This window comes from Perissodus microlepis, chromosome 17, assembly GCF_051167445.1.
Source record: "Perissodus microlepis isolate ML-2025 ecotype Zambia chromosome 17, ASM5116744v1, whole genome shotgun sequence".
NCBI classification, from domain to species: Eukaryota; Metazoa; Chordata; class Actinopteri; order Cichliformes; family Cichlidae; genus Perissodus; species Perissodus microlepis.
Genome location: NC_140477.1, coordinates 32,300,836 through 32,319,198, shown reverse-complemented (window position 1 = coordinate 32,319,198; position 18,363 = coordinate 32,300,836). Strand labels below are relative to the sequence as shown.

Here is an 18,363-nt window from a genome sequence, read left to right as displayed (position 1 = left end):
GGTAAAAAATGTTCATGCAAATCCCTTTTTTTTTAGTGCAACCAAACCAAACCAATCCCATAATTTCCTTGGTGGAGGTAATTAAATAACCAAAGAAAGCTTCTCAGTTCCCTGCAGGCTGAGAGGCACTAAACAGCCTTTTTGTTCGAGCTGTCACTGGTACACATGATTTATAAGGTCCAGTGGTTACAAGAAGGAAAATATTCTCTAATGAAAAAAATACACGCTAAATACACTTATAAGAAATTCAAGGAGTGTGAACTGAAGTTACCCTTATGATTGTGCTTTATTGCACTAATGATGTTTAAGGGAACGGTTAGGTTTTCCAACAAAGTGTAGAACCTTCACACTTTTTGAAGTCTTTTTTTTTTTAAACGAACACCACTTCCTGTTTCCTGTGAGCTAACTCTATAGAAGATCAAATTAATGTGATTTAAGAAACTGCAAATGGAGCTTAACTGATCTCTCTGTATTAACTGATAATGATCCATCTGGTGCTGTTCAGTATAGTTTTTCTTTAATATTTTTAATTAGATGAATAATGTAACGTACTAAAAAACAACATATGCAAATGTTTAACTCATTTTACATGCATTAAGTGTATAAAACAGATGAAGTTACAAAAAGAAAGAAAAGACAATGTTCTCTTGTGCCTGGCTGCACACACACACACACACACACACACACACACACACACACACACACACACACACACACACACACACACACCTCAGTATAACTATTCAGAACTTTACAATACGACTGACCAAATTCACTTCTCCTCTACGCTTTGGGAGTGAGAACGTGTTGCCTGTTTAATTTCACTCTGCTGACTTCTGGATTCTGACACATGCATTGTCTCTGCAGGTGTGTGTGTGTGTGTGTGTACACGGAGGATTTTGAAAGCCATTTTGGGGAGCAGGAAAAAGAATGGTAGCAATTTAGTATCTCTGGTTCTCCAGTGCAGCGACCCACCTCTGCTCATTAGAGGGAAACATCATCCTCTCTGAGGTATGTTTTGATTTAGCTGTTACAGAATAAAGGAACAGTGTGCATAAATAATGCTCGACACTGAATTATTTGCCAGACTCGAGAGACGAACATGAAGTGGGTTGCTCGCAAGCAGCAGTACTTTACCCTGCACAGTTATCCCTGCTCTTTGTCAGCCCCAAGAGTCCAGAACATGTCATGCCTGTCTCATGATCCTCTTTCCCTTTCTTAAACCCATATGGACTCAAAGTCATCCCAGAGTACAGGGATAACACTCTTCTAACCCACCGTAAACCCTGGTGCATTCAGTGGTCTGTACAGTGGCCCTAAGAAGTCAGCGCACTGCAACATAGAAAACACACAAATAAACAGAAACAGACACAAGAAAATGAACTAAAGTCCTTAAAGCTGACTTGGTCTGCGTTTATTATTATTATTATTTAATCTGTTATAGTAATAGATGGATCACATTAAACATGAACAAAGTTTCAATAATAATCTCATCATATGTGCAAAGTAACCCATATGAGCCAAAAGCTCTCAGGGGTTCAGACTTCCCTAAATGCTCATCTTCAGGTAGATATCCCTAATGTGGCCATCTCAGGCTCACAGCACTGGTTGTGGGAACAGAAGCCCCACCCACATGCTTTTCAAACCTTCTGTCTACAAGAGGCAGTCAGTCAAATTTAAAGATAGGTGAAATGGAGCTAAAAAGGTCTGTTTCAGTCAGTGGGCGAACTGAGTGTCTGCACAGAGGCCCAGTGTGACAAATAAGGATTGTTTGGAATTGTTAAGCACACAAAGATACTCCAGCAGAACCTGACAATTAAAAACATGGAGCTGGCAGTTAGTATGACAAGTGCCCTTTAGACACATTATTCTCCACTGTGTGACTCTGTTCACTCTGTAGCCAAAACTTTAATTGCTGATCCTTACAAGTACCTGGGGATTTCATTTGACTGACTTATACTGAACACCTTTAAATAAACAAGATTCTTGTCTCGCATTGAAAGATTGCTGTCTTTTTCCAACTACAAAACCAGTCTTCATGTTTTCCTGAGATATCCCCTGACATTGGAAAAACTGTTTTCAGTTACCTTAAACTTGAAATGGGATGAATTGTAAGCTGTCCTAAAATGAATTACACCCCTTGGTGTTCTCAAAGCATCATTGTTGCACGCTTTATGATTCCTGCAACTGTTTTTATTCATTTCTGTATTGTTTATTTATGTTATTTCCATCTGCTAGCTGCATTCTTGTAATTGTTATTGTTCTCAAGTCTCTCTTGAAATGACAGATTAAATGAAGTTTCAGTTAAAACCATCAAATACTCACAAACAAGCAAATCCAGAAACTTTAAGCTCTCTCAAGACTGTTCTGTGTTAAATTTCTTTAATGCTGTGGATTGTATATCAGCACACTTTTGCAGTGTCCTTGGTCTGCAACTACTGGAGTAGCTGAGGAAATTAGGAATACATTGATTACGATGGTTGAGAGATATAAAGCAGCCGACAGAAACAGCTGCCTGATCCTCTGATCGAAACCAGGGCTGCGGTCAGTTCATGTAAATAAATATGGCAATTCATGACAAATGAGTGTTCAGCTGCACTTTAACACGTTACATGTAAGAAGTCTTTCATACCCGAGTTTAAAGCTGGCAAGAGGGAATTTTCTTTTACAGATATACTTCTGCTTAAGTAAATTTATGGTGGAGGAGTGGTGAATTTCGGACACTGAAATATGTCAGGTTGCCACTTTGAGAACTTCTGGTGGAGTGTCTTGGGGACCCAAGACCTTTATTGCATCTGCATGATTTCACATAAGCAACAAAGGTCTTTTGTTCTCCAGCGATATCACACGGACAGCAAATTCAAACTAAATAACCCTAAATAACTGTCAAACCAGAAGAAATTGGGCATGACTGATTGCAGTCTGCAGAAAAGTGTGAGGTGACGTGCACCATCTGTAAACCCCGTTTCCCCCTCTGCAAAGCACCTTTTGAGATTTTCAGTTTAAGCAGCCGGATGAGTGTTTAGGTTTTCTCCACAATAGGGAGACTCGGCAGGGTGGAGGAGGCTTTGGAGGGGGGAAGACCTCACTATTGCACTGACCAAGTAGTGAGTTTACATCTGATATTGGCCTGTTTTTCTTTTTGCCTGATGTCTGTCGACTTCATTTTGACCAAAGCAGGACAAGATTATTAAAATTGCAACCATGCATGCTGAAATCCTCTACCTTTCATGTCGGAGTGGAACGGGGTTCTAAAGGGCTCTTTGAAGAGCAGATCCCTTGGGCTTTCTGCTGTGGCCACAGCAGTCGGACAGGGAGGCTCTTTGTTAAAAACCAGGCGATGATGTCTCAGTCAATAAAAGAGCATGAAAGTTGATGATGGCGATAATGATAGGCCTTAAAAATGGCCTTCCTACATCTTCTCACTATGTTCTCTCTTTCTTTATATCCTAATAACACTAACAGCATGCACTTTTACTTGACGTTCCTTGCAATAACGCTGAAAATGTGTTAGCACTTTGTGCATTCTTTGAGCGGCGGATAACTGAGGACAGTTTTCACCACAGTTTAGACATCTTTAAACAGCTGACAGACTGTCTGGCCTCACTGCGTCGTCTGTGTTCACCCCACCAACCCCCCCAAAACAAAATGTAACTTCTTAAGGAACACACTAAAATCTGAGCTGATACAACAGCATGCATCATGCAGAACTGCAGGGGCCTCTTTCCCTCTGTCAGTTCTTCACTGTGAGCAGGCAGCACCTTTGTGATATACAATTAGGAACTGCAAAGATATCAAATTTCCTACAAGAGAAACTCAAGGAAATAGGTCAGTGTATGCAACGGTGCCAAGGCAACGCTTTATTGTCCTTTTCCTGTCTCTACAAGGTCCTAAATCATGTGAAGTTTCAGTGAGCAGGCCAGTAAAGGGCTGCAGTTGATTGTTGTGTACATCTTCTTTGTTTTGTTTGTATTTGTGTATGGAGTGGGAATAAATGGAGCGATGCGAGAATGACTTTTTTTTTGTCTCGTCTGCAACGGTAAATTTAAGCTTGTTGATTTGTGGTAAAGCCTCAGCACCCACGTTTCTTTCATCTTAAATTCTGACACGGTTCCCCCATAGCCCCTTCATCAAACATACACTCCACAGGACAATGGGCCGCATAAGTGTGGTGTCTCCTGGAGTATTTGTTGACTTATTGCCTGCAGAGCTAGAGGAAGAGTTGGAAGGGATTCTAACTGGACCAAATCCAGGCTCCGTGCAATGTTTGGTAAAACTGTGTGGTCAGAACTCATCTTGTCCCAGTTTTTATAGCCTCACACATCATCCTGTACACTTCAGCTCCACACCCGGAAAGTTGAGAGTGTAAAGATGGCGATGACTCATGCGGTGCCTCTACATCCATCAATGCCATTTTTTTAGGGTGTCTAAGACATTTTTAAAATCACACACTGAGCTCAAACATCAAATAAAAACACACTCTATGTGTTTCCAGTCTTTAGATTAAAAACATATAATATACAATATAGTGTCATTTACATTATATAAGTAGAGCAAAGACTTTTCATTGGGACTGTGGAACCAATGGAACAGCATGAGCAAAAGACAGATCAAAGTGCCCATCCTAACCTCTGCTCATTGCTTAAAGGGCCTATAACGGGCAGATGTGGTTCAAAACTGGGTCATCTGTTTCTGTGGTCTTGGATCCTGAGACCACAGAATACCTTCAAAGGTCTCTTGAACCACGCCTATTCTGAGCTGGGGGGTTTGTGCTGATTTTTTGTTTTTGTTTTTTGGCTTATTGCTGTACAGTGAGTAATTAAAAAGAAGGCCAGCACATGAGAGATGCTCCACAGCAGCCATGGAAGGAGGTGTTTTTATGAGAAGTAACATTCATCTGCTCTTTGTACCAAATGAAAACAAAAGCAAGATGCACAATGCAGGTACAGAGAGTGCACACAAATCCACCTTAAAATGCATATAAACAGAGCACACAGAATGCAAATGCAGTTCATATGCAATGAGCCATACAGTAACTTGTACACAGACACAGACATGGAAGGATTGGTGTTGAAAATGTCTTGAAATTTTACATTTCTTCAGTTGTTGTATTCAGTGTAATGGGTATTAAATTTTTAGATAAAGCATCAGCAGACTTAAAATATAATAACGACAATCAGCTTTATTGACCAAGTATGTCTACACATACACAAGGAACTGAGCTGGATGGATGGATAAGATAAAACAAAACAGTATATACAGTACACTTTGATGGTGGATATTTTAGGTACAGACGCTGTGTGAGTGTGATTAGTGTCCATCAGAGTGACTACCTGTGGAAAAACACTGTACAGATATCTGCTTGCTGTGCTGTACAGTGCTCTGCAGTGGCTACCAGAGGGGAGGACTTGGAACGGGGTGTGATGGGTCTTGCACTGATGTTGCCTGCTTGTTTCTGTATTCTGTATTTATACAAATCCTGAAATGAGGGGAAGTCGGCACCAGTGAATTTTTTCTCCAGACCTCACTGTTCATGGTCGTCTGTTCTTGTCCTGTTTTGTGGCTGATCTGAACCATACAGTGATGGATGAGCAGAGAACAGGCTGGATTGTTGAAGATCTCCTGAGGCAGGTTGAACGTCCTCTGCTGGGCCTTTTTGACGATTGTGTCTATATTGGGTGACCACTTCTGGATGGAGGAAGGTTCCTCCTGAAATCCATTGTCATCTCTACAGTGTTGAGCGTATTGAGCTCTAGGTTGTTCCGATTGCACTACAGGACCAGCTGTTCAACCCCATGTTTGTATGCAGACTCATCGCCATCCTTGATGAGTTTGATAACCGTCACGTCATCTGCTTCCTGTCTGTCAGTAAGTTTGTGATCCACAGACAGATGGAGGCTAGGAGTGGAAGACTTGAGGGATGATGGTGTTAAGAGCTGAAGTGAAGTCTATAAACAGAATTCTAGCATTTGTGCCAGGGCAGTCATGGTGTTGCAGGATGTAGTGCAACACTATGTTGACATCATCCACCGAACCGTTGGACCGGCAGGTAAATTGCAGGGGGTCCAGCAGGGGACATGTGATGTCCTGCATCTAGGTCACAACCAATCTCTCAAAAGATTTCATGACTAGAGACATCCGGGCAACAGGCCTGTGGTCTTTTAACCCAGTGATAGAGGGTTTGAGCTGTAGCTGTAGCTACAGGTGGCAGAGCAGGTCAGCTACTAACCGGAAGGTTGGTAGTTCGATCCCAGTCTGCATGCCAAATATCCTTGGGCAAGATACTAACCCCATGTTGATCTCCGATGCATCCATCAGAGTGTGAATGTGTATGAATGTTAGATAGGCACTAACAGTTTAGAAAAAAAAGTGCTTGTGTGAATGGGTGTGATAGGGTGAATGGATTAGTTGTATAAAGCGCTTTGAGTGCTCAGATAGCGTAGAAAAGCGCCATATAAGAACCAGTCCATTTCTTGGGGACTGGGATAATTGTATATATGACAGCCACCCTTCCACTGAGACCAGTTCTGATGATGCTTTAATAAATTGATCAACTGAAGGGTCAGATGCCTCTCTCAGGTCCCATCAGACTTTTGCTGGATGTTCTCCCCTGATTTTTAAAGACATTACTTTCAGATACTATTCATCTACTGTAATGTCTGTGTTATCTTTGGCATTTTTTGAAGACTCAACAAAAAAAATAGGAAGAAATGTGTTTTTTGTTACAGGGTGGTAACAAAAAAGAGACAATTTAAAACAAAAGGCAGATTTCACAATCAGATCTCCAACAAATGCTTCATCTTTAGGAGGAGAGAGCCCACGTAGGTACAAGGTGAAGATGCAAACTCCACACAGAATGGTCCCAGTCACCCTGAGGATTCAAACCCATGATCTTCTTGTTGTGAGGTGATAGTGCTAACCGAAGCATCACCATGCCCTGTATGCATTACACAGAGTGCAGCAGAAGAGCTGCTCATTTTTGCACATAACAGTCAAAACTACCTCAGAATCTGATTACATTCAGCATACTAACCTTCAGCATTCTCAAACTACCTAGAAAATGAAGGTCAGTCCTTGAATTGTGATACAGATGACTGAGTAAAAGGATCTCATGTATTTAAGTGTTACTAAAACTATTTTTTACTTTACGTCAAATACTTTATATTAACATGACTAGAGAGCAAAAAGCCTTTGAGAATAGTGTCTTTGTCTGCCACATCGCCCTCTTCTTGTATGAAAGCAATGAACAGGCTGCTCTTAAAAAAAAAAAACCCCACACGGCACCATGCCAGCTCCAGAGAAAGCCATTTGGATATCTAATAGCTTTGGACCAGGTCAGCTTAATGTAAGCCTTATTGCGATTACCTGATGTAATGACAACCAATCCAAATAGAGCCTGTAAGCCATTATGAGCCAAACAAGGGGAACACATTATGCTTTGCGCTATGTCAGCCTGACAGGGTCTGAACAATGCAGCATGAAAACGTTTCCACCCAGTTACTGCGACTCCTAAGGGGATGGAGAGGAACTGTTTAGGGCAGTTATACGTCCCAAACGTACCTTTGAAGACTAGCAATCAGCCTTAAAACCCCCTATCTGCAATCTTAACGTAAACAAGAGATGAAAGATTTGAAACATTTATTCAGAAATGGCTCTTAATAGAAAACAGCGCCACGTGAAATGTTTTAAAGCCTTAAAAAATAAAATAACATTTAAAAAAAAGAAAGAAAAAGAAAATCACAGGAAATGCGTATTAACAGTCAGTTGTAACATAATGTCATCAAACAAGAAACTCTTTAGACAGCCGTGAGAAAATACAACTTGATTGGACAGTTAAGTCCAGCTCAGGAACTTTAATTACTTGCTATAGGCTTTGGAGGCATTTGTGCAAACAGGTAGAGCTGTTTGTGTTTAGAGTGAAGAGGAATGCCACCAACTTCAAATGTGTATCATGTAAAGAGGACAAAGTTCCCACTAATACACTACCTAACTTCTCCTGATCTACACCCCCCCTAAAAATAAAAATAAAAAATTCCATTTGCCGTTACATAGTTTTGGATCCTTTAACTTCCTGACACTATAACTAATTGGCAGGATTACAGAGCCCATTGCTAAAACAAGAAGACTTGCGAGGGAGGGAGAGAACGCATCAGTTTATACTTCGCTTTCCTCAGGAATGTCTTTGGAGAGGCATCGTCGTCTTGGAAGCACTTCAGGCTCGTCCTACAGTTTGGCTCGCGCTCTGCTGGAAAAGATCTCAGCGTTTACATAGAATAACTTTCAAACTGAACAAAAAGCAATCACTAAACAACCCTACACACACGCACAGACACTTTCACATTTGCCTTTTGAATGCTTTGTTTTCTTAATCTGTTTCTGTGCAGTTACCACTTCTCTAAATACCTGCTGTTTTCAAGAAGAAAAGGTACAGTGCCGCTCCATATTTGTGAGAATATGACAGACAAATGAATGACAAGAATTTATCAGACAAACATTTTTTTTAAAAACGGAACAAAGAAACAGGACTACAGCCCTTTTATGTAAGGTTCTTTTATTCACTGATGGACGTGTTGGTTTAACAGTAACTGTGGTTTGGTGTATCCCATTAGGCTAATGTGGTGGTTTTGGAGATCAGGAGGAGGAGAAGGCACCAGGTCAGTATGGGGGTGGGGAGTGGAGGGAAAGGGGTGAGGTTTCCCCTAACTGCTCAACTATGGTCAGTTTGGCACTTTTTCAGTTTTATGATATACAGTTTAGGAACAGAGCAGGACAACAACATTATTATTCCTGACATTACATTAAGCACATTTTTTCTTGAAATGAACACAGAGCATGTTACTGAAGCAAACTTGTTTCTAAAGTCCAATCTTTTCTTCATAACGTCAGAACATAAGCTAATGCATTTATGTCATTTTAAGCTTACAGGACGAGATCAGAACCCTCAGGCAGATGTTCACCAACATTTCAAAGAAAACACCATTAAAGCTCACTGGGTACTAGCACTAGAGAAAGGAAATGGATGACTTTAAGCAAAAATTAAGAGCTGCTCATGTATTCACCCTGCATGTTATTGTCCAGCTCTATTTCTTTAAAAAGAGCCAGGAACTGAAGCCAAGACAGCATTCAAGGGCAGCGTCACCCCAGACAAAGTGTCAGTATCCTGTTGCTGAGCATGAGCGGAGGCAGTGTGGCAACGGAATCATGTGATCACAGTCGGGCCGGTGCGTCCAGTCCTCTCGTGGAGCTGGGAGAGCTTGAGGGCGATGTCTACCAGAGGAGCCAGGATCGCCTAGACGAGATACATAAAGAACAGTGAACGTCGGACTTCCTGTTCAGGTCATTCAGTTTATAGAAGTCCTTCAGTACAAAGCAGCTTCTTCTGGTTCTGTATTGCTAAGCTGCCGTTAACGCCGCCAGTATCAGAGCTATGAGCAGAAACCTCAACTAGCAAGGCCCAACTGAAGAGCTGCCAAAATAAAACTACTTTGGTCCAAAATTTGCTAAGCCCCTTTTTAAGAAGCTGGACAAATTACTTTAATTTTACATTTAAATATTGTTTTTAATACCTCAGACATCTTCAAATTCTGAGTTTCCCCCCTGAGATAATCTGATAGACATTTACTTTTATTCAGCAACTGGAAACCACGGTCTTGTGATCAGGTGACTGACTTGGCTATTGAAGAATATCACGTTTCTTTGCTTTGAGAAACTTGTGTTGCTTTTGCAGTACGCTTTGGGCGGTTATCCATTTGCACTGCAAAGCTCTGTCTGTTTGCAGCTTTTAAATGAATCTGAGCAGAGACTACAGTCATCCTGCTACTTCTATCAGCAGTCACATCATCAATAAGCACTAGTAATCCAGTTCCAATGGCAGCCACAACATCGGAATTATGAGTCGTTTCTCCTTACTTTTCTCTTCCCATCATTGTAAAAGTTCATCTTGATTTCATCTCTCCACTTTTTCCCCCCAAACTGTGCAGACTTTCTGACCTTCATGGTCCTCAATCCAAATCTAATTTAAAAGCAACAACCACCAGTGGTTTGCAGCTACTTGTAAACCTGCATTTCCATTCATTAAGGTGTCTCTCAATTATTATGATTACCAACTTCTTAACAGGCCTCACCTGGCCATCAAACTGCTTGTCAATATAGTTATTTGTGAGTTGGAAATCTGCACTTCTATCACAGAGTGATGACTGATAGATGTCAAATCCACTTCGGTGGTCTACAGAGGCAAAACTACAAAAAGTGTGGCCTTGCCCAACAACCTATGGGCTCAACTCTATATTCTTACATCTACTATTTTTTAAGAACGATTAAATTAGAAGAATCTATAAAACATGACCAACATCGAACACGATTAACTGTGACAAAACACGACGCAGCAGATTCATAAAATAAGCGCTTTTTGTATCACAGTTTTGTGTGAGGTACTTTCTTTTCTTGTCTAAATCCACACAGAAAGGAGGTCACCCCATGGGTGTGTAAATCAAACCCACCCAAAGTCAGCCAACTGAACCATTAACCTGCTGGCCATTTATCTGTCAAGCTCTGATTCTGAAGCAGTATGTTTCTGCTTATCTGTTCATTCAGTGTCCAAGTGCTGAAAAGGATAAAGAGCTGGAGCAGAGCTTTTTTCTTTCTTGTACTACATCACCTCCCTGTCTGCACCATTCAAAATTATTTTATGAAGTGTGTCTAGTTGGAACTTGCACTCTTCATTTTTTCTTACCAGTCCAGATAAGGTGCCATAAGTCAAAACTTGGCCAAACATCTCCATCATCTCATCTCCCATGTTGAATAAAATCTCTCAAACTGTGTTTTTTTTTTTGTTTTTGTTTTTTGAGGGCTCCACCCAGTGCTAGCTGGCCATCATACACATTACTGATCATTCCAGGCAACCCAAAAGGTTGAGAAGCCCATGTGAATATTAAACTGCTGTGATGTAGATGGATAATGGGGTGACAACCTTTATAAATATCTTTCTTTTTTCCCCTCCCTCCTAAACGATTATTCACACGCACGCAAAAAAAAAAAAAAGATTCGTGAAAAAAGAAAAAAAAAAAACTTTGTAACTGTTTATTTTCCTATCTGATGACTTCATTGTCTAATCTTTTTCCTCCCTGGATCCAACCAGCTGGGATTACTCCTCTCTGTCCTCACCTGTGGATCCTGGTAAATTTTCTGCGCATCCTTCTCGTAGCTGTCTATGTAGAGCCTGATGGTTGCTCCAGCACTGCCTGTACCGCTGAGACGGAAAATGACCCTCGAACCGTCGGAGAAGATGATTCGGAGGCCCTGGGAGAGCGAAAGAGAAACAAAGATGTAAGAGATGGTGACAAATTCAAATATCGACTGAGCAGTAACATGTGGTTATATAATGTACGAGGTGGGAGTTATTCCATGTGTGTATGCACAGGGGTATGACCTCATCAGGTATTTTGCCAGCTTTTGAAACGCATCATTAGCAGGTCTGATTTTAATACGGAATCTCTGTTTTAAATTGGATACAGACTCTTAGTAGCATCTGAAGTGGAAAAAAAACAACAACAACAACTCTAAAACATGAGGCAAGCAGAGCACTGTTGCAGGATATTGTGTAAATTGTGGACTGAAAATATTAATGGGGTCTGTCTTGCAGGCTGCTCACCTGGTTTTTGGAAACACTCCCATCGACAGGGTCTGTATAGGCAAAATTGTCAGCGATGGCCACCTCGTAGGTCTTATCGCCCGATGAGAACTTCTTTCCTTTAAAGGACGGATCGAACATTGCCGCCTCCAGATCCTTCATCATCTTATTGGCAGCATCTGAGTCAACTTCCTCATAGTCGTACCTGGAAGTGAAGTTAGACCAAGATTTAAAAATATACATAGGAACTCATTTTCAACTGCTTTCGATAATGACACATTTTTAATCTGAAGAGACAAAAGTAAAGAAAGTTTAATTATAACTGTTGCACTCCACTTGTGCTGCATTTCTCCAATTTGCCACTGAAAGGCGCCATTCCTGCATAGTCTCAAGTAAAGTTTCTTTTAAATGTTTTGACAGTGGTGTTTAAAAATTCTTAACACTGTCAATGGTGTTTAAAAACCCTCAACTTTTAGGATTTAAACTCTCATTTCATAAATCGTAATGCAGGCATCTCCTCTGACCTGGTGAAAAAGTTCCTGCCAAACTTCTGCCAGTGATCTTTCATTATCTCCTCCACGCTCTGTTTCCTGGTGGCTAAGATTGACAGCCACGCAAGCACCGCCCACAAGCCGTCCTTCTCACGGATATGATCCGAGCCTGTTTATTAGCATAGAGAGATGTGATTGGGTGAGGGGCAATTCTTACTGGTGTCACAGCTAAAAAAAGAAAAATGTGATGACCGAGTCTCACCAGTGCCAAAGCTCTCCTCTCCACACAGAGAGAGTTTACCAGCATCCATCAAATTCCCAAAGAACTTCCAGCCAGTTGGAGTCTCATACAGGTCCATCTGCAGCGTTTTAGCCACACTGAAACACACAGATTACATCATATAAGGAAAAAAAAAGATTCTTGATTTGCACTTTTTCCAATTTACCCAAAAATATAAAAACTGTTTTGGTTTTTACTTGTCCAAGGCTCCACTGGTAGGCATGCTACGGGCCAGTCCTTTGACGCCGGTCTTCTGGAAGTACGGGATGCTTTTGATGTTGGCAGCAATGACAGCCACAGAGTCCGAGGGGTTCACAAAGAAGCCATGTTTACCCAGCACCATGTTGCGATCCTGAAGAGGGGACAAAAAGATGGCAATCCTGAGCTGTGATATTACTTTATTCATTTACACTGTAAACACTGCAATAGTTACATTCTTTTTGCACACACCCTTTTCTTACCCTTTTTCTAATGTAGCTGTCAATTTTCTTGATATTTTTTTTAATAATCACACCCTGGATATTTATTATTTGGTGATTTGTATATATTGTGCTATTCCTTATATCTTAACATATTGTACTGTTAAATAGTCTAGTCTGTTTTTGTTAATGTTACTGTACTGGAGTAACTGTAACCCACATAATTTCCCTAGGGATTAATAAAGTATGCTGATTCCGATTTGGTAATCGGCAGCAGATAGGTTTAGTGTCAGTACTTCCTGAAAAAAAGCTTTTAAAACCGTTCAAATCCCAAAGTATATAATTTTTGTAAAACATTTCTTAGATTATATTGATAATTTTGAAGACAAGTTGACCAAATATGTCTTGTGATTTCTTTCTGTTAAGCATTTGGTCTGTTCCTTTCATGAAACACGATAGCTGTCAGGAGGAAGGCTGAGGAAAACGGCTAACTAAAAACATTCCACATTAAGTGCTGTTCCAAAGTTTAAATGAGTTCAATTCAATCTCACTCTGGGAAGTAGGCCTAAAATTTTGATCGACTCTCATGTAACAAAGAAAATATAAACTTTGAATGAAAACTTATTAGATTAAATACATTTTGAGTGATTTAATATCACAGATTGATATCCAGGTCCAGACTTCATAACTCTGCCGCCCAGCTCTTGCCAATACAGCTGTTAAATGATCCTTTATTAGGGGAATGCTGAAGAACTTACACCATCACCATCAAATGCAGCTCCAAAGTCATATTCTCCACCTTTCATGGTTTTGACCAGATCAGCAGCATAGGTCAAGTTGGGGTCAGGGTGGTGACCACCAAAGTCTTCCTGGGGGACACAATTGACTGCAGAGTTTGCTGGAGAACCCAGCTCTTCGCACACTATCTTCTTCACATAAGGACCAACCACTAGAGGGAGTAAGAGCGCCATTAATAAAGGACATCGCATGCTGCCATGGTCACTAACGGAACAAACTTTCCTTTACACTGTGATGCACAAAGATTATTTCCGTTTGTGTTGCCTGTTGGTAATTTATTCAATTTAGGAACTAGCATCCACTGTTTGAATGACCGATTTAATACATGCTCATCCCTACCTCCGTGCATGGCATCCAGTCTGACATTAATGTGATTGGCTCCTGAAAGAAGCTCCTTCAATGCAGCAAAGTCAAAGATCCCCCTTAGCATCTCTGCATAGTCATCAACTGAGTCCACAATCTCCACTGAGATAAATCAAGAGGGAAAAGCAAAGTTGGCACACAAGTCCTGGTACAAATCACAGCAGTACATTAAATTACAAAGCAACATGTATTCAAGATTTGAATAGACTAGAACATGTGTTTACAAAGAGAAGAGAGTTCAAGACGTTGGTATTAATTTAACTAATTTTTCATCTTTCAGTTAAAGATAGGATTCTGCATCCGTGGGTCTGTTACCTGTGAAGGGCTTGAAAGAGTCCACTTCAAAGGTCTGCTTGCCAATCTTAGACAAATCCACTTTGAGGTCTGGGCAGATGTGATACTCCTGCAGGCTTTTGCTGATCTCAAATATTTTATTTGTGATGCCCTCTGGAGCAGGTCCTACGGACAAAGTTAAACACTGGTTAGAAACCAGGCAATGCCCAAATATGGAACATTGAGCAAACTATGACTTGGACTATAGTGATTAGAGAAACAGTGGGTCTGTGCACTTGTCTCACCTCCGCTGGAAATGTTGTACTTGATGCCAAAGTCTCCATTGGGGCCTCCGGGGTTGTGACTCGCTGTGAGGATGATGCCACCCACTGCTTTCCTCTTGCGGATCACACAGGAGACTGCTGGGGTGGACATGATGCCATTGTGACCAATCACTAGGTGATTTATCTGCAGGCAGGAACAGATGCACACGCGCAAATTAATGGACACAGGCAAAAGTGTGTGTTTGTTCACACCTCCAACCATAATGTAGAAGTAATAATGGTACTGATGCTCCATGCAAAAGACTAAATTAAACACCTTTTCCATTGACTAACCTTGAGAAGGTTATCCACACCTTCCTCCAACATCCATCCTGAATTATTCCAGTTTTGTTTTTGTTGTTGTTTTTTTTTTTCTTTTTTTTTTAAATATGTCAGATTTTGCAAATCATTATTGGAGCTAACCCAAAACACTGCTGCTGGATGACAGCTTGAACTTATTTCACCCATCTTTGCACCATTATACTGGGTAGCTGTGCATTTTATATTTCATTATAAATGTTGTTTACATGCAAGAGCTTGCATGTGCTCGCCCCTGACTATGTTATTAAACTTTTTACAATAGTATTGCCCAATACCAAGTGGTTAGATCAGCTGAACAGCAGCTGTGAGTAGCACCAGACTGGCTCTTACAGCCAATATTAGGTCCTCTAACACACTAAGGGTATTCAAATCTGAAATCCCGAGCCGTGTACCAGTTTATTAATGAGTGATGAGTCTACCCTATAATGAAACTCAGGTTTGACAAAACTGCAAGATGAGCTGACGAGTTCTATTTGCTTCTTTCAGCTGGCTGTAAAAGTTTGTCCCTGTAAGACCCTCAAAGTGAGAGATATGTGTGCATTTATATATGTTTTGAATCCAGTAAGTACAAATCTACAGTGGCCCTGAGAGGTCAAACACACTGCAACTTAAGAAAATATCAGCAAATAGGAAAAAACACTGCAAAAGTTCACAAAACACCACAGGAGTGATTAAGAGGAGACAATAATGTGCATGACAAGTTGCTCTAAACACCTAACAGAAAACATATATGCAGTATTAAATGAATCATGCGATTGAAAGACATTAGCTCGAGTCTTTTTTCCAAAGCACAACATAGATGAATCCTCAACTTCTTTTAAGTTCATCTCGGTACATTCCTTCACATGTTTCGGTTTTCTGTCACCTCCGTCATTTTTTTATTCAACTTCTATTGTGTTTTGTGTATTTTTGCAGCATTTTTTTTAGATTTGTATTGTGTTTATAAGCTGCAGTGCATTTGACCTCTCAGGGCCACCATACAAATCACATTTGTTTATAGCCAGCTATATTATGACCTAAGCTGGCCCTGCTGCCCAGTGCTTTACAAGTGCTGCAGAATAGGTTATATTTTGACTCCTTTTATAGTTTTGAAATCATGGCATTATCATGGTCTATTTAACCACACAATGGTTTGCTTTGTGCAATCACACGGGCAGTAGTGCATCTCTCTGTAACTTATGATACAATTTCACCCAGATTTCCTAATATAGACCCAAAATTACAAATGCCCACCAAGATTTGCCATCTTTGTGCAACTTACACCTACTTTCATTAGAGGAACCCTCCATTTAGCAATGCTTCTTTGCATTAGCTACAAGAAGGACAGAGGCCATCTAATGAGAAGGAAGGTCACAGATCGAGGCTAGACTACAATGAATATGTCCTCTCAGAGAGTGATGAGGTTACCTTGCAAATAAATAAGAAGGTAATAGGGTTTGATAACATTATGTTGATGCATTCTCACTGTGCATTTCTCATTTATGCACAAGACATATGCAGAGCAACGTGACCGGCTGCAGACCACGCCCCCCGATGGCCTAAAATCGTTTGAGTAACATCAGAGTGGAGGCAGCCAGTAACCACCCATTCAATGAAACACCACAATGTTGGCTTATCGTGCCTTCTTTCCCAACATCTAAACCCGTTTTGTTCCTTTTTAGAGAGTTGGGCAAGACGGACCAAGAGCCTAAAAAAATATCCAATGATTGAAAAACGCCGAGTCAGAGTGTAAATGTCAGAGGTAAGGGTCTGACATGCAAGCGACCTCCTTCGTGCACTTTATCCAAAAGATCACCACGGTCAAGCAGGCTACCGGAGACAGCGCATGGAAATCCAGAGGGGGGATGGAAATACGTGCCAAAGGTTCACTGACTGCTTTGCACCTTATGGAACAGTCAAGTAGTTTTCCATAAACACAGTTTGAATGAACTGGGGCCAATATCAAGGCGCAGATACAGGCAGGAATGTCATTCAAGGATTCAGCGCTGGTTAGGAGAGCTTGGAAGAGCACGTATGGCTGATTAGCCACCCCAACTGTAGTCATTGACTTTAAAGCATTGCATAACTTTACACGAACCCATTTAATATAGAACTGAACAGCACCTCTCGCAACATTTTAATATGCAGAACGTAACCCATGTTTAAATACGTATATTTATGCTAGCAAGTTAATAATACATGACCTGACAGTAAATATTTTGAGCATTTGGTCGTTCTCTCGGTTAGCATTAAGCTACTTAAGTTACTCTAGCTTTCTAGGTAGCAAACTTTTATTTTTTTAAACTAACCAAATAATGTCAAACTAGTCAACAGACTAGTTATTTAGGAATACATCTGATATACTTGACAGCTAGCTTGATGTGAGCCTGCTAGCTTACAAGCTATTCTATAGGAACCGACTCAGTGAGCTACACACACACATACAGCAAGGACAGCAAAGGTGAACAACATGTCGTTCTGCTACTGACCCCGTTGGCAGCTGAAATCTGGACGATCAGCTGAATAGCGTCTTTCATGAAAAACCTGCCATCCCCTCCCACCACCAGAGTGGCCGTCTGGCGCTCGGCAGGCTCGATGACAGAGATAATGCTCTGGATGAAGTTTTCCGCATAGTGCTGGTTCTGCTGAAACACTGTCACCCTCTTCCTCAGACCGCTAGTCCCGGGCTTCTGGTCCGTGTACGGCTTGGTCTTCACTGTCGTAATTTTCACCATTTTTGACCCCCAGCGAGCACCAATGGTCACCCCCGTGTAATCCGCAGTCCGGTCCGACAAGCAGGCGACTGCAGTGCCGGAGCAGCCACACTTACACACCGGGCAACTCCCCCCTTCAAACACCCGCCCTCCCGGTTTAAAGAGAAAGGAGGGATCAAGGAAGCGTTCTTCACTCTCAACACCAGCGCAAACAGAAAGGTAGAAAAGTCAAAATTCATACAGCTTTTCAGCCATTCTTGGATATTGCTTAAAAATGGATTTATATAACTGCAATATGTGGGAAAATGTCCACAGGGCTGTAGGCAAAATTCTAGAAACCGTAGGGATACGCCCCCCACCAACATTAAGATAAAGTTACTGATGAAACGCTCTAATCACAACTCAGGAGCTCATGTTGGATATTAAATAATACAAAAATATGTTATTTGTGTTGTTTTATTTGCACTATATTTTTAAAAGTCGCACACCCAGCTTTTTGATCAATGGTCTGATTTACTGAAATCTCATCCATCCCCTAAGTGTCTGAGATCTATTAGCCACTAACACCAAAAACAATAATATTTGCATTTTTTAAAAGATCTAAATAGTGTTATACATACATTTTCATAACATTATTGAATACAGAATTATGGTAGACTCTTTATTCATAAAGTGATCATTTTTGGTGGTTTAAAGTGGTCAAATTTAAACACTGAGTGAGAATACAAATCTCCCCTACAGTTCATCCACTGTATGAAACAAGCAGTTTCTAT

General features: G+C 40.9%; 1 protein-coding gene across 1 annotated transcript; it reads right to left on the bottom strand.

The window, feature by feature from the left end:
- Nucleotides 1–8,534: 8,534 nt before the first annotated feature.
- On the bottom strand, nt 8,535–17,735 carry pgm1 (phosphoglucomutase 1). The gene is made up of 11 exons (XM_084910184.1): nt 17,366–17,735; nt 14,559–14,721; nt 14,296–14,439; nt 13,957–14,082; nt 13,578–13,768; nt 12,598–12,752; nt 12,383–12,498; nt 12,154–12,289; nt 11,651–11,834; nt 11,164–11,298; nt 8,535–9,289 (listed from the first exon to the last, which is right to left on the bottom strand). Exons 1-11 carry the CDS (start codon nt 17,609–17,611, stop codon nt 9,200–9,202), a joined length of 1,686 nt encoding a protein of 561 aa, XP_084766310.1. The 5' UTR covers nt 17,612–17,735; the 3' UTR covers nt 8,535–9,199.
- Nucleotides 17,736–18,363: the final 628 nt, after the last annotated feature.